The sequence below is a fragment of the Lutzomyia longipalpis genome, chromosome 1 (assembly GCF_024334085.1).
Source record: "Lutzomyia longipalpis isolate SR_M1_2022 chromosome 1, ASM2433408v1".
NCBI classification, from domain to species: Eukaryota; Metazoa; Arthropoda; class Insecta; order Diptera; family Psychodidae; genus Lutzomyia; species Lutzomyia longipalpis.
This window is the reverse complement of record NC_074707.1, coordinates 35,098,656-35,111,681: the sequence shown is the minus strand read 5'-3', so window position 1 is coordinate 35,111,681 and position 13,026 is coordinate 35,098,656. Positions and strand designations below refer to the sequence as shown.

At 39.1% G+C, this 13,026-nt stretch overlaps 1 protein-coding gene across 1 annotated transcript; it reads left to right on the top strand.

Moving 5' to 3' along the window:
- Window positions 1-196: 196 nt before the first annotated feature.
- Window positions 197-13,026, top strand: LOC129786293 (uncharacterized). Its single transcript, XM_055821203.1, has one exon. It carries the CDS (start codon window positions 266-268, stop codon window positions 1,226-1,228), a length of 963 nt encoding a protein of 320 aa, XP_055677178.1. The 5' UTR covers window positions 197-265; the 3' UTR covers window positions 1,229-13,026.

Below are 13,026 nucleotides of genomic sequence, written 5' to 3'. Positions count from 1 at the left end.
ACCACACCCTAATGTTTGACTTATGGCGCCTCTAGCGGAGAACTTTACTGAAAGAAATCAATACATAGAACATTTGTTGATGCAAGCGACGCTATCTTTATGCACAAATACAACATTTGCTAGTGCAAGCGACTCTATCTTCACCGAAAAAAAAAGGTTTTTTTTGACATTTTCTCAATTTCTTTTCTTCATCTTCTAATATTTTTCTTCTCTCTTCCTCCTCTGTAATTAAGATGAGTTGGGCAATGTGGTGAAATAAAGAAAAATGTCAGGGACGCTCAACAAGCTGCGTCTGTTCGGTGGACCAGAAGTTTCGTCGGACGACTCATCGGGCAGTCTCACGGAGGTCTTCTACGCGTCAACATCGGACAAGAGTAGGAGCAGCACGGGATCCATTCCATGGGCTGAAGACGCCATTAGGCAGAATCAGCTCGAATGGGAGCGTATAGAGAGAATTTTCTACGGTGAAGAGGAACTCCCGGCGGATCCAAAGACACGACAGGAGTTCCTCGAATGGATGACCGCTTTTCCGCATTTGCGCGTGTGTGGGAGTCAAGTGCCGCTCTTTTATGATCCGGAAAGAGTGCCCGAGGGGGAAGAGGGCTATGAGGAGATATTCGCCATTGATCCCGCACCACAGAGAAGACGAAAATCCTACATTTCGGAGACACGGAGTGGTCATGTGATGCGGAAGGCGAATCAAATGACTTTCCCACCAACTTCGGCAATTGTGCGACTATCACCCAAAGTGCGGGACATCCGGAATGGGGGAAGTGTGACGTACCGTGAAGTGCAGAGAGTGCCACAAAGAAGTCGCCCCAAATCACCGGAAAAAGCCGTGAATCTCTCAACGAGGCTGCATCGTTTGGACATGAATAGCACACGGCCTCCACGCAGGGAAACCCTGCTGCAGAGTCGCTCCAGCAATGCACTCCTCCCTGGGGGGCATGATGCAGCAGCAGCAGTGAGTCTCATTAGGACGGAAGTACCTGTGTACCATCCCATGCCGCCCATCCTCAATTTGAGACTCATCTACCGCGAACGAGAGGAGCCACGCACGAAAGCATCGAGTGTTCTCCTCCCAGCCATCGATGTGAAGCACCTTATGGGGCCCCGGGAACTCGCTACGAGATCAGCCATAAATCGTCGACACATCGTCCCGGATCCCTTCTGCAGTCCCATCCAGAGTGCATCGCGGAGATTCAAAGCCAACGCCCCAATTGAGTAGCAGCTGCACATCGTTATCTCTTAGCCCATCGCAGAGCAGGTCAGAAATTTTATTTAAGATCTTTCTCATGTATTTCTTCAGGGACAGGCAATATTTTCTTTATCCCTGAAATTACCAAAGGAGACCCTTTTTTCTCATTTATGTCTAGAATTTTATGGTTACAAAATTACCTTTTGAAGCAAAAAAAAGGGGCTTTGTTAGCATTTTGAATGAAATTCTCAGAAATTGTGGAAGTTTTTCGTTGCAAAGTTATTTATTTTTCGAATTCCTCTTTCTTCTTTCTTATCGTGGAGACAGGAAATTTATTTTAGAATTGACGCTGTTCGTACAAGGGCAGAGGTATTGTTTGAAGAGGACTTGGGGGTCTTTTATGTGTTTTTTTTTAGCTAAGTATTTCTTTTAAAATTCTTTTCAAAAGACCACCCTTGAAGAGCTTAGAATTTTTTTTCATGGAATTCTTTTATTGTCCTCTTTTCTCCATCATTTGCAACAAAAAGGAAGAAGAAAATCAAAAATTTTAAACTTAATTTGAGCCATGAACTTAAAATATTCGTTAAAGAAATTTATTTTTAATTAATAAAATATGAACAGAGATTCTAAATTATTCCAAATTGAAAGGAAGGTTCGCATCTGCTCTCGGCGACAGTGGGAGTTACTTATCTTAATTTTTCTATCTATCGGTATGATCATATAATGTCACATTTATTGAAGTTCCCCAGTTTCTTCACATTCTGGGGTGGTTCGGTTAGAGCAAAAACTCTAGCCTAGAGATATCTTAAAATTACCTTCCTTCGGACATTTATTACGGGTGGGAGCTTTCAAATGGAAGGTTGTATTGGATCACAACATGTTCTTTAATGCGTTTTAAGAATGAAGGTGTGATTTTTGTTAATAATAATGAGGTAAAATCGCGATCTACTAAATGTTCGCCTTCTATTTCGTGTTGTTCGTACATATTGTCTGCATTTAACAAGAATAAATCGAATGACTCTCATGACTTTGGAGTCCCTCCATTTTTATCTTCCATTCGTCACATCGGAGAGTTTCTGCGATGAAGGCTATCTCTCGTGGATGTCTATAAATGACGATGGTCATGTTCCTTGTTGTTGGGGATGGTGTACGAATCATCGTACTTCACCGTATGTCCCTATTCCTAACCTACAGATGTAGGTACATATGTGGCAATTCTTTGTTCCCCGTAGGGGTTAAATTCATGTTGAAATTGCCTTAGGGCCAATGTCAAACAGGACTGCTGAACAGAACTGTAGGCATTTGTAGGAGCCTTTCATCACTTCGAACCATGATTTGGCTACTCCTTTAATTCGTAAAAATTTAATGTTTTTATATAAATATTAATTATTTTATTATATTTTTGATTATGCTTATTCATATAGAAATTTTTGAGTTATTGAGAAAATTATATTCTATATGGCAAAAAAATAGAAGTGTTGTGGTCTTTTTTGGGAGTGTATCCACAACGGGTCCTGTGCGCTCTGGATGATGGACGCTGGAAGCGGGCCTAGGGTCGAGTCGCTGAATACACTTGGGTTTTACTTTTCACTTCCAACGTTTATTTATTGATATTGGTTACATAAATTTCACAAGTCCCAACTTGGACTACCTGACTCAAAAACGTCCCAATATGGACTTTCCGAATTAACTGATCGACTGGCCAAGATTGAGGGCGTCTGCCCCTTTTTGTTAATTTGTTCACCCTCTCTCTTGTCTCCCGTCTCAACACTCTATCTGATGAAATTCTAGGAAAAAGGGAGCGTCTCTACTCTCGAGATGACGCAATTCCAAGAAAAGGGAGTTTTTCCTTGCGAGAGATGCGAGGTGGCTTTTACCCATTGGTTAGCCCCAACGCATCTACCCCCGCTATCGTGGTGCGATCGCCAAACATTAGATCGCACCTTCCCGGAATTTTATCCCTTCCGATAGCAGCATCATGCATGCTGCTACCTTCCCACAGGTAGTGTTTTAGGTGAGTGTGTTTGTTCACACTCACTCCCCTTTCCCCTGTAAACAAGAGCTTTGACCTCGAAGCTCTTTTTTTCTATTCTTTATGAGTTATAATTTATAATTGTAGGAATTGAGACGTTATTGTATAAAAAAAAATCTTCCGGGTGAACAAATTTTACATTAAACTTTCTTGGCTGAATATTATATGAATATTTGCACATATTTGTTCGTGTATAAAAAGATTATATAAAAAAAAAATATTTATATATATATTTTTTTATTATTTGTTGGATACGAAAAGAAAAAAAAATATTTTTTTTTGTTTCTTAATTAATATTATTTTATATTAAAATAAAAATTATCGTATTGAAGGAGAAAAAAAATATGTAATATGAAATAAAATTTTGACTTAATTTAATTTTTTTTTCTTAATTAATATTACTTTATTAAAATAAAAATTATCATATTGAAGGAGAAGAAAAAAAAATTATGTTATATAAAATATAGTTTTGACTTAATTAAATTTTTTTAAAAATGTATTTATATATATTTTTTATTTACTTATATTGCTATGATGGTGGTTCAGAAGATTTAGCTGGCTTTGCAGGGTTCGGAGGTATCTGCCTATGCGCAGATTGTCTTGTTGATGGAGCACCTTATCCCGCCAGTGCTCGTAGTCCTTTTTAGTTTTGACTGCGAATCCGAGTGTGCGGATGACTTTCTCCAAGGTCCGCGATGTAGTTGCAAAATAGTACTGCTGGTCCTTTTCACCGATCACTTGATCTCTCTATTTATTTCTGCTTACTTGTAAGAGTGTTATAAATTTTTTTTTGTATTTTCTCAAGGAATCTTGGGCTTCTTTACGCTTTCGAATCTCGAAACTGACTGAGGCGAGTCCTGCAATATCCTTATTTTATGTTTTACATTCAACATATCCTAAGAGATAAGGAGGGCGGAGAAGTTATCTTCCCTTCTCCTTTCATTTTTCTTTTACTTCTTTCTCACTCATTTCGTTTGGCAAATGACACGTTATCTGGCAGAGGCGTAGTGGCTGAGGTTGGGCGCCATGTCTATATGGTTGTCGACCAACCGGTGGTGGGAGGATCTTGCTCTAATTGTCTATTTTCTTCGTTTTCAAGTTGTTCTATGAGTTCGTCTAATATATCCGCTAGTGGTTGGAAATTAGGATTTTCTAAACTTATGGGTTGTGGAATGTCCATATGTATGTTATGTCTGAGCATATTATTGACGTAAAGTATCGCGAAGTTATCATGTAAGGTGTTTAGTTGGGGGTTTGTTTGTATTTCTATTGAAGGAGTCTCAATGGATGGGTGTGGGGTTGGTGGTCTACTTGTTAATGTTAAATGTTCAACAGTTACATTTCGAGGGATCGGTCGCGTGAATGCTTGACTTGGGGAATTTATATATGGTGGTGGAAGATCTCTAATAGGTGTGAGGATTGTTTCTGTTGCTTCTCTATAAATGGGTGGAGGTATATCTACTCCTCTATCAGTTTCTGGGGATGGGGGTGTTCTAGGAACATATGATACTGAATAATGGCCATGTCTCCCTTGGTTATTATATTTTAAGTATGACAATGTTGCTGCACCGACTAGGATAAACCCCACGATGAAGGGTATTGCAATCGCATATTTAATTGTAATGGTGATTCCATCGAGTCTTAGGGGTTCAAATAACTTATTCTTCTTATTTGCTTGTTGCATTATATTCAAAAGGTGATGAGCATCTTTAGTCGATATAATGGGTGTATTTACCGTTTCGTATGTGGAAAAATTAAGTGTTTGAAGATTATATTTACGACTTTCTGTCGTCTGCATCCTCGAAGATGAAGCCTCGAATCGAATTGAGCGATTCAGTCTGGAGGCTCTCAGGAATATCGTATCCGAGGAGGTTGCGGGTTGCCACCGCATCTGGTGGACTTAGAGCCGCTGGCAATGGGTTCCATGGGTCGAAGTTTCCATTCCTCTCATTGGCAGTGATGGTGTGCTCAACTAGGCGCCGGGTCACATACGGTGAGATATAGCACTCGTATGAATTATGGGTGCCCTCGTCACAAATGCCAAACGTACCAGACGGAATGTCATCGTCGGTAGAGTGCTGCGGTGTTCCGCCAGCAGGGAGGTTGAAATTAATGACCTTTCCATTGGCCATTGTCGTACGCGTAATTGCTGACAAATAGTCAACAATGGGAGTGGGTATGGTTTTGCTCTTAATATCGAGAAACTCAAATGGTCTCTCCTCACTCCTGAACCTGCCTTCGGCGTTTTGGCTCATAACGCGTTCAATCGCTACTCCGTTGAGTAGCTCAACACAATAGTGTTGAAAAGCACAGTATGGCAGCGATCTACGGATGCGGACATCAGTGTCCGTCATCACATCGTAGAGGGCGTGCATCAGGATAAGGTATCCTGAAAAGTCATAACTATGACTCTGTGCCTCTACCACGACTCTGCTTCCAGTCAGGCGCCCCTCAAATAGTGGAGACGGTTCAATGGCCGTAGCCACTGAATCTGGTGCAGGGGTGGGTCTCTGCGCTGGTGCGGTGTTCCGTCTTCCAGGGCGAGGTCGTCCTCTACCTCGTTGAGGGAGGGCATTCTCCCTTGGGGGGAGAGGAGGCATAGCTTCTAAGATGGATCGGCCGCGGTGTTCCGCTTCAACCATATCGCTCCATCTTCCAGAACGATCCGCCTGCTGATTATTAAATTCAGCCATTCTGCGGGCGTTACGCTGTTGCCTATAATCGCGCTGCATATTTGCAAATAGGCGGTGTTCCAAAATTGTGGACTCACTACGCTCCTTTTTGCGTCTCCCTCCAGATATGAGAGGAGATATGTTAGCTTTTCTGTTTCATGGAGTGCACAATCTTTATCAAAAATGTGCATAAATACCTCATAGAATGCTTTCCACTCCTTTGGATTTCCATTGAACTTGTTAATTTTGATTGGCGGCAATCGTGGTCTTTGGGTTTTGGCTGCCGCGCCCTATACTCTTCAATGGTTAGCGGTCTCGGCCCTGACTCTGGATTCCTCTCCAAGAACTCCTCTAAAGGCAGTTCCGGGGTTGGCGGCGCTCTCGGTGGCGGCGGCGGAGGGGAGTTTGGACGAAAGAGCGTACAAATCTGTACATTATACTTTTCCGGAGTGACCGTTCCTCTCCAGGTTATGCATCCGTTGATAACCTAATGCTCTTACTAGTTGTAGGTGTGTTAGTATCGTGCCTAACAGTTTTGTTAGGTTATTAAATATATTATTTGTGTAGTATTGCCGGTATTTCACGGCAATCTTACCTAATTTTTTCTCAACAGTATTGTTGGGAGAGTAACATACGTGCCCGAATTCGCAGGCACGTGTCTATCTTCTTCGATGGTCAATCGTCAAGTCTGTTTTTTCCTAACTGTGTAGTTAGGAAAAGGTATTATATTATACGTTTATTTTTGTCTCGTTTGAGAAAAAAAAAGTATTCTGTTTTTCAAATCGGTGGGAATATTAAATTTTTCACCTTAGAAAGTTGATTTCGGTGGCTTTTACACAGAAGTCTGTCTTTTGTGAATCCATCTGAGCTGAGAGAGATTTATCTTGGTCGGGATTGAACTCAGGAAACATCGATTCTACTTCACGTTTCCCGATTGTAATCCCCATTGAAGGCATAGTGGAGTATTCTCTTGTTTCTAGAAATCCCCTCAATAGCTAACGCATCATACTTTGCTATATACTACATTACAATTATCCTTGAGAAAGCTACAGCAACTTATTAAAAAATTCGGTAAAAATTTTAAAACTTCTCTTGTGGCAGAATCTAGTGTAGCGTATTCGTATTGAAACAGTGTTGATTGATCTGCAGTTCGAATGTGACTGAAGTGACTTCGGATTTATTCAATAAAAGCATATAATGCATTTACATTATGCTATGCATAAGGAATAACATTATGCATATGCTACACTAGATTTCCACAAATCTAGATGGAGATTTTTTGAATTTTACTTCATGGCCAAATTACTTCCAAAGAAAACTTTTAACGAAAAACTTCACAAAAAAAGAATTTCAATAAATGTATCGTCGTTTATTTTAATTTTTTAAAAACAAATTCTCAAAAAATATACATAGAGTGTATACATGTCAAAGTAATAAAATAAGCACAAAATGAGATCTTATGTAATTTAAGAATGTCTATGTCATAAGAATGTAAAGAAATGTAAAGAAATAGAAGAAAATAAAAAGAATTAAAAATCACATTCTCACTTAAATTGTAATGTAAAAAAAAGGAGTTTACTCATTTTTAATAGGGAGAACCACTCATTTAATTATAAGAATAAAAATTCTTTGATACTCCAATAGTGTGTTTATTCGTCCAAGATCAGGATACAACTGAGCCAATCGGTTCCTTAAGCTCTGTAAGGAACACGTTCAAGCACATTTCCCTATATAGGGAACAACAACACTTTCAAAAAACGTCCATTAAAGGTAACATTCTATCCGACTGCTTACTCTTGAAATCATATTCAGGAGGCAGATCTACCAAACTACTTTCAACGCGCGGATCTTTTGGCGCTGTTAGAGGCAGTATATCTCTAGCCATTATACCATACAATGATTTAAAACGCCCTATATAGGGTAGATTTTGAGTTGCGAATATGCGTGTTATTTTCGTGAATATTAACTTGGTTTTGAAGGAGGGAACGGATCTCCATGACACGACTATAGAAGCTTTCGATCGTGTCTACTTACCGAAGAGCAAGGAGATCCTTAATTAAGGAAGTCTCGTTACGCTTGTCACTGTAGTGACTAATCAGGTTGTTTTTTATAGAGTTCCACTCAAGGGTAGTTCCGTAAGTATCCAATACCTCATTGGTGTCATCGACAATTTTGTTCCGGATGGCTCAAAGCCAGAGCCGGTGTAGCGGCGTATTGTCTGCCGGTGTTATTATAGAAAGGGTTTCCTTTACGTTATTTATAAAGTCGAATAAGAGATGGAGGTTGCCATTAAAGGTTGGAAGACCTTTTGTTCTCAGAAGAACATAAAGAAAGAGAGTGGAACTGACAAGATTGAATAGTTTACTTCATTGCACTTTTAGTTTATTTCTATGATAAACTTTCTTTAACAGTTTTATTGATTAGTTAATTATTTGACTTATCCAGGATGGCTGGGTGAGCGGCCAAGCACTGGATAAGGTTATACTCACAGATGAGAGTTAGGGATTCACTTCACTGCTCTCTACAAACTATTTTTTCTTTTTCAAAGTGTGATATTCATTCACACGGTGGGTCCGGATAATTCACTGTGATATTCACTCACAGTCCCACTGCGATATTCGCTCACAGTGGGGAGTTGGCCTGAGTTTTTGTGGCACTTGCACAATTTAGACACTACACACTTTTTTGCAGAACCTCCACAATATCTCCGATCGATTTGTATCGATCACTTAGAGCACTTTTTGGATAGTTACCAATGTATCCATACAATACAATATACATAACCAATTAATGTTTTGAAGTTGGTCCCCGGGTAGTAAGTCGCGTTCTTAGATGAATGACTCCCTGCTAAGCAACTAATGGTATGCAAATACGTATGGAGATGAGGTACTTGGCCTATAGCATATGGGGACTTTCTCGAAAGACAGAGGCACGCGAAGTATGGGTAAACAGACCCATATTCTGCGAAGAAGTCTGTCTCTTTACCAAAAATGTTGTATTCCTTCATCACCTGTAGATCCCAAATCCACTTGTAAATCTGAGCAGGGGGCATCGACAGGGTTCCTATTACGTGTTCAAATGCATTGAAGACTGTACACTCAGCCATTCGAGATGAAACGGTTCCGAATCTCAAGGATGCATATTGATGTTTGTTAAACAACTGGAAGAACCAGTCATATCCGGCCACCAACTTTGTAAAATTGTTAGATGTCTCCCATGTATTGTATCGTTCTGGGGTTCCAGTGCCTCTCCATGAGGCTCCCTCAGTAAGTGCATTCAACATGGACTTTGCTGTTTTCCAAAGTGTGAGTCTATAGCCGAGATTCTTTGACTTGTGCAGTCTTTAAACACAAAGAACTCGGAAAGCCAAGGCAGGCAATTCTGTCACGTTAGTTGGAGGTACCGGCTCTGCCTCCTCAGCCAGGTAATCTGTCCTTACTGTCTTAAAGAGAATATTCGGAGACACAACAGTTCCGGCAGACAACCACTGCTTCCCGAAACAATAAACTGGTTTCTCCAACCTCTCCGTGATTGTCAAACCGAATAAGTATAGAAATTGAACTGCATCCCGTACCTGGAGTGAGTCAGTACTCAAACCATACGCAACAACTCTCATCATTTTGTTAATATCGGTATCAGTGTAGAGAATTTAAACTCCGCTTATTGACTTTCAACTCCAAACTGATTTTAATATATATTTTTGCCTTATTTATAGGTACAATTTATTGTTTGTGTTCTAATTTCGGTTAAGGTGATTGGGGGAATTGGGAGCATTCCGCGATTTCGCCACACCTCCTTCCTTAGGAGGACGCACGTCCTCGTGCGTTAGAGCTTTATTGATGAGGAGGCGTGGGAATTACATAAGGTTTCGATAACCCCCAATTCCTTTCATTTAAAAATTAATAATTCTTTCAATCAAAATATAATGAACATTTTAATTTTTTTTCTCTTCAAAATTTCTTTTTCAAAAGTACCTAAATTCCTTGTTTTAGTTTATAGAGTTGAACATCTTTATTGAGTTTCCGACTGCATTGCATTTTTCAGTAATTATTTTCTTATACGCAAAATTATTGCTTATGGAGCATTTAATTTTTGAGGGTCAATACCGAATAAAATGACTTGCTCGTATTTAATATATAAGTGTCAATGTAACGTATTCGCTGCCTTGGCTGGAATTTGCCATCAGCGCAAGGGGGAATAAAGGTTTACATGATTTTTTTTCCGCGGGGGGAAATGTTTAAAATATTATGCACAATGCATGGTGATCGAGCGTTTTTCGGTATTGCCCTATTTAAGTTATATGGCTCAACAATAATTGGGGCGATATGTTATTTTGCATTTTGTTGGCAAAATAATAAGAATTGGGTTAGGCAATGCATCGGTTTAAGAATAAAGATTTTAATTGAAATGTTCAAAATGTGAGATGGGCAGGTACTTTTTAGGAATAAGAAATTTTGAAATACATAATTTTATATAATATTTTCATTATGATTTGGAACACAATTAGAATTAATTATTTTAATTTAGCAGAATTTAATGCTTCAAATATTTTTAAATTGTTAAACTTGGGTCATTTTTCATGAAGAGTTTCTACTTTAAATTTTGAAATAATTTGATTTTAATTTAAAGAAATGTGTTTGTACTTAAATTTTGGTGAGCTTGGAGCGGTCGCTTGAAGCGATGTATGGCTGCGGTGATCGTTGATTGACATGATGATGCGTCGTCTGCGATGATAGTTGGATGCTGCGATGACTGATGTAATGTTGACGAAGAAGTTGACCCGTTGATCTCGATGGTCATCGCTGTGTTGGCTGCATCGACGACTAGGGCATCTCATGGAAGCAACTGGGATGCTGCGGTGGCGATTGTGTAGTGTCTGGTGAAGGCTGATGTGGAGGATGTTGCTCAGGATGCGACTGCAACTGCTGCTATGAGTCGAAGCGCTGGCGCTGGCACATCTTCCTGATGTGCAGGATGCGGCTGCAACTTCTGGAGAGTTGGAGAGCTGGCGCTGGCACATCCTCACTTAACACTTCACATTTTCACTCACTTTCTGTCCACCGACAGCAACCAGTTCTTCCTGGTCACGTGTAGTAAATTTAAACACCACTTCTTGAGTTCCCTCAGCAGTTACTTCAGCAACTTCTTCTTTCTTCGCATATTTGTCAATCAAGTCTTTGACAGCGGCCTCATGTCGGACCATTCGAGCCCATCCTCCGTACGATCCAATGTAACTATCCCCTGTCATCTTGATGATGAGCTCTTTCGCGACAAATCCGAAGCTCTTATAGTTCGTTGATCTAACAGGTCCCAAGTCTCGCTTATATCCATAATATGGGTTATTGTTCATGGTGTTGAACGCCTGTACGAGATTCGAAAACTCTATTGGATAGAATGCCGCAATCTGATCCCAATCAAAATCTGAATATTCCACCATGGCTCTTCTGATAGTGCATATTGTTGTCAATCCAGAGAATGTAGTCTGGTTCAGGATCGTCATCATCCTAATGCAGGTCGGGGGAATGTAACTCTTCAGCTTGGTGAAAAACTCCTTGGCGGTCTCATCTGTAATGTAAATACCGAAAGTATTGTAGAAAATACGGATGACATCAACATTCAGATTCAGGGTGATTCCAATCTCTGATGAAAGTGCCTGTATAGTTTTGTTCAAACTGTTAGACGAAATTGAACCCCTCTTGCCATAAGCTAGAATCATGTTTACTGCCGCAATCGTTGCAGTAAAAGTCACATTATATCCTTTCTCTGCATACCAGTCTCTCATTTTGATGGCATGGTCAATCGTTGTGATCTCCTGAATATCGGGATGAGCTCTCTTGAAATCTCAAGGGTAGTTCCGTAAGTATCCAATACCTCATTGGTGTCATCGACAATTTTGTTCCGGATGGCTCAAAGCCAGAGCCGGTGTAGCGGCGTATTGTCTGCCGGTGTTATTATAGAAAGGGTTTCCTTTACGTTATTTATAAAGTCGAATAAGAGATGGAGGTTGCCATTAAAGGTTGGAAGACCTTTTGTTCTCAGAAGAACATAAAGAAAGAGAGTGGAACTGACAAGATTGAATAGTTTACTTCATTGCACTTTTAGTTTATTTCTATGATAAACTTTCTTTAACAGTTTTATTGATTAGTTAATTATTTGACTTATCCAGGATGGCTGGGTGAGCGGCCAAGCACTGGATAAGGTTATACTCACAGATGAGAGTTAGGGATTCACTTCACTGCTCTCTACAAACTATTTTTTCTTTTTCAAAGTGTGATATTCATTCACACGGTGAGTCCGTATAATTCACTGTGATATTCGCTCACAGTGGGGAGTTGGCCTGAGTTTTTGTGGCACTTGCACAATTTAGACACTACACACTATTTTGCAGAACCTCCACAATATGCACTTGTGAGGTTACTGATGATGGAGTATCCTACCGACTGCGCCAATTATAAGAATTTTCATTTCTTATAATTATTTGAGGAAATAATTGAAACACACGTAATATTGCAGAAGATCAAAAAATAATAATAAAATCATTTTTCTGAAAAGAATAAAGTACAAAACATACATAAAGAGAAAAAAATCCTCTAGCAAAATGAAAGGAGATTGTGCACAATCAGAGAAGATTAATAAAAAACTGTGATTAGCTCCAAAAAAAATATCAGTTTTTATTAATTTAACAATAAGTTTAACATTAACAACATGTCTTTTTTTTCCTTTCTTTACGATCTTAATGTAGTTTTTTTAGCAGTTTTTTTTCATGAAGTTTCTTACAAAAAAATGAGCAAATAAGTGCGAATATTTTTTCTTTGCTCAATGAATTGTTGATTTTTTTTTCATCAAATTTCACTCACACGATGCCTTACAATAAATGTGCGATTTCTCATTTTGTTTAGTTTTTTTAAGAGATTTTTATTCTTTAAAAAAAATGTATTAATGAGAGGAGGATTGAAATGGTGAAGAGGTGTTTTTCTTTTGCATTCATATCTGGACGTTGTAAATGAGATTTCTTTGAAAAGGGAATAAATGTTGTACAATTTAGAGAAAATAAAGAATTGAAAAAATGGATCTAAATGTAAAATGAAAGATTTATAAATAAATGAAATTGATTGAAAAATTAA

What these genes read in the sequence shown, in the direction of transcription:
- LOC129786293 (XM_055821203.1), top strand. Translation starts at nt 266, where the DNA reads ATGTCAGGGACGCTCAACAAGCTGCGTCTGTTCGGTGGACCAGAAGTT.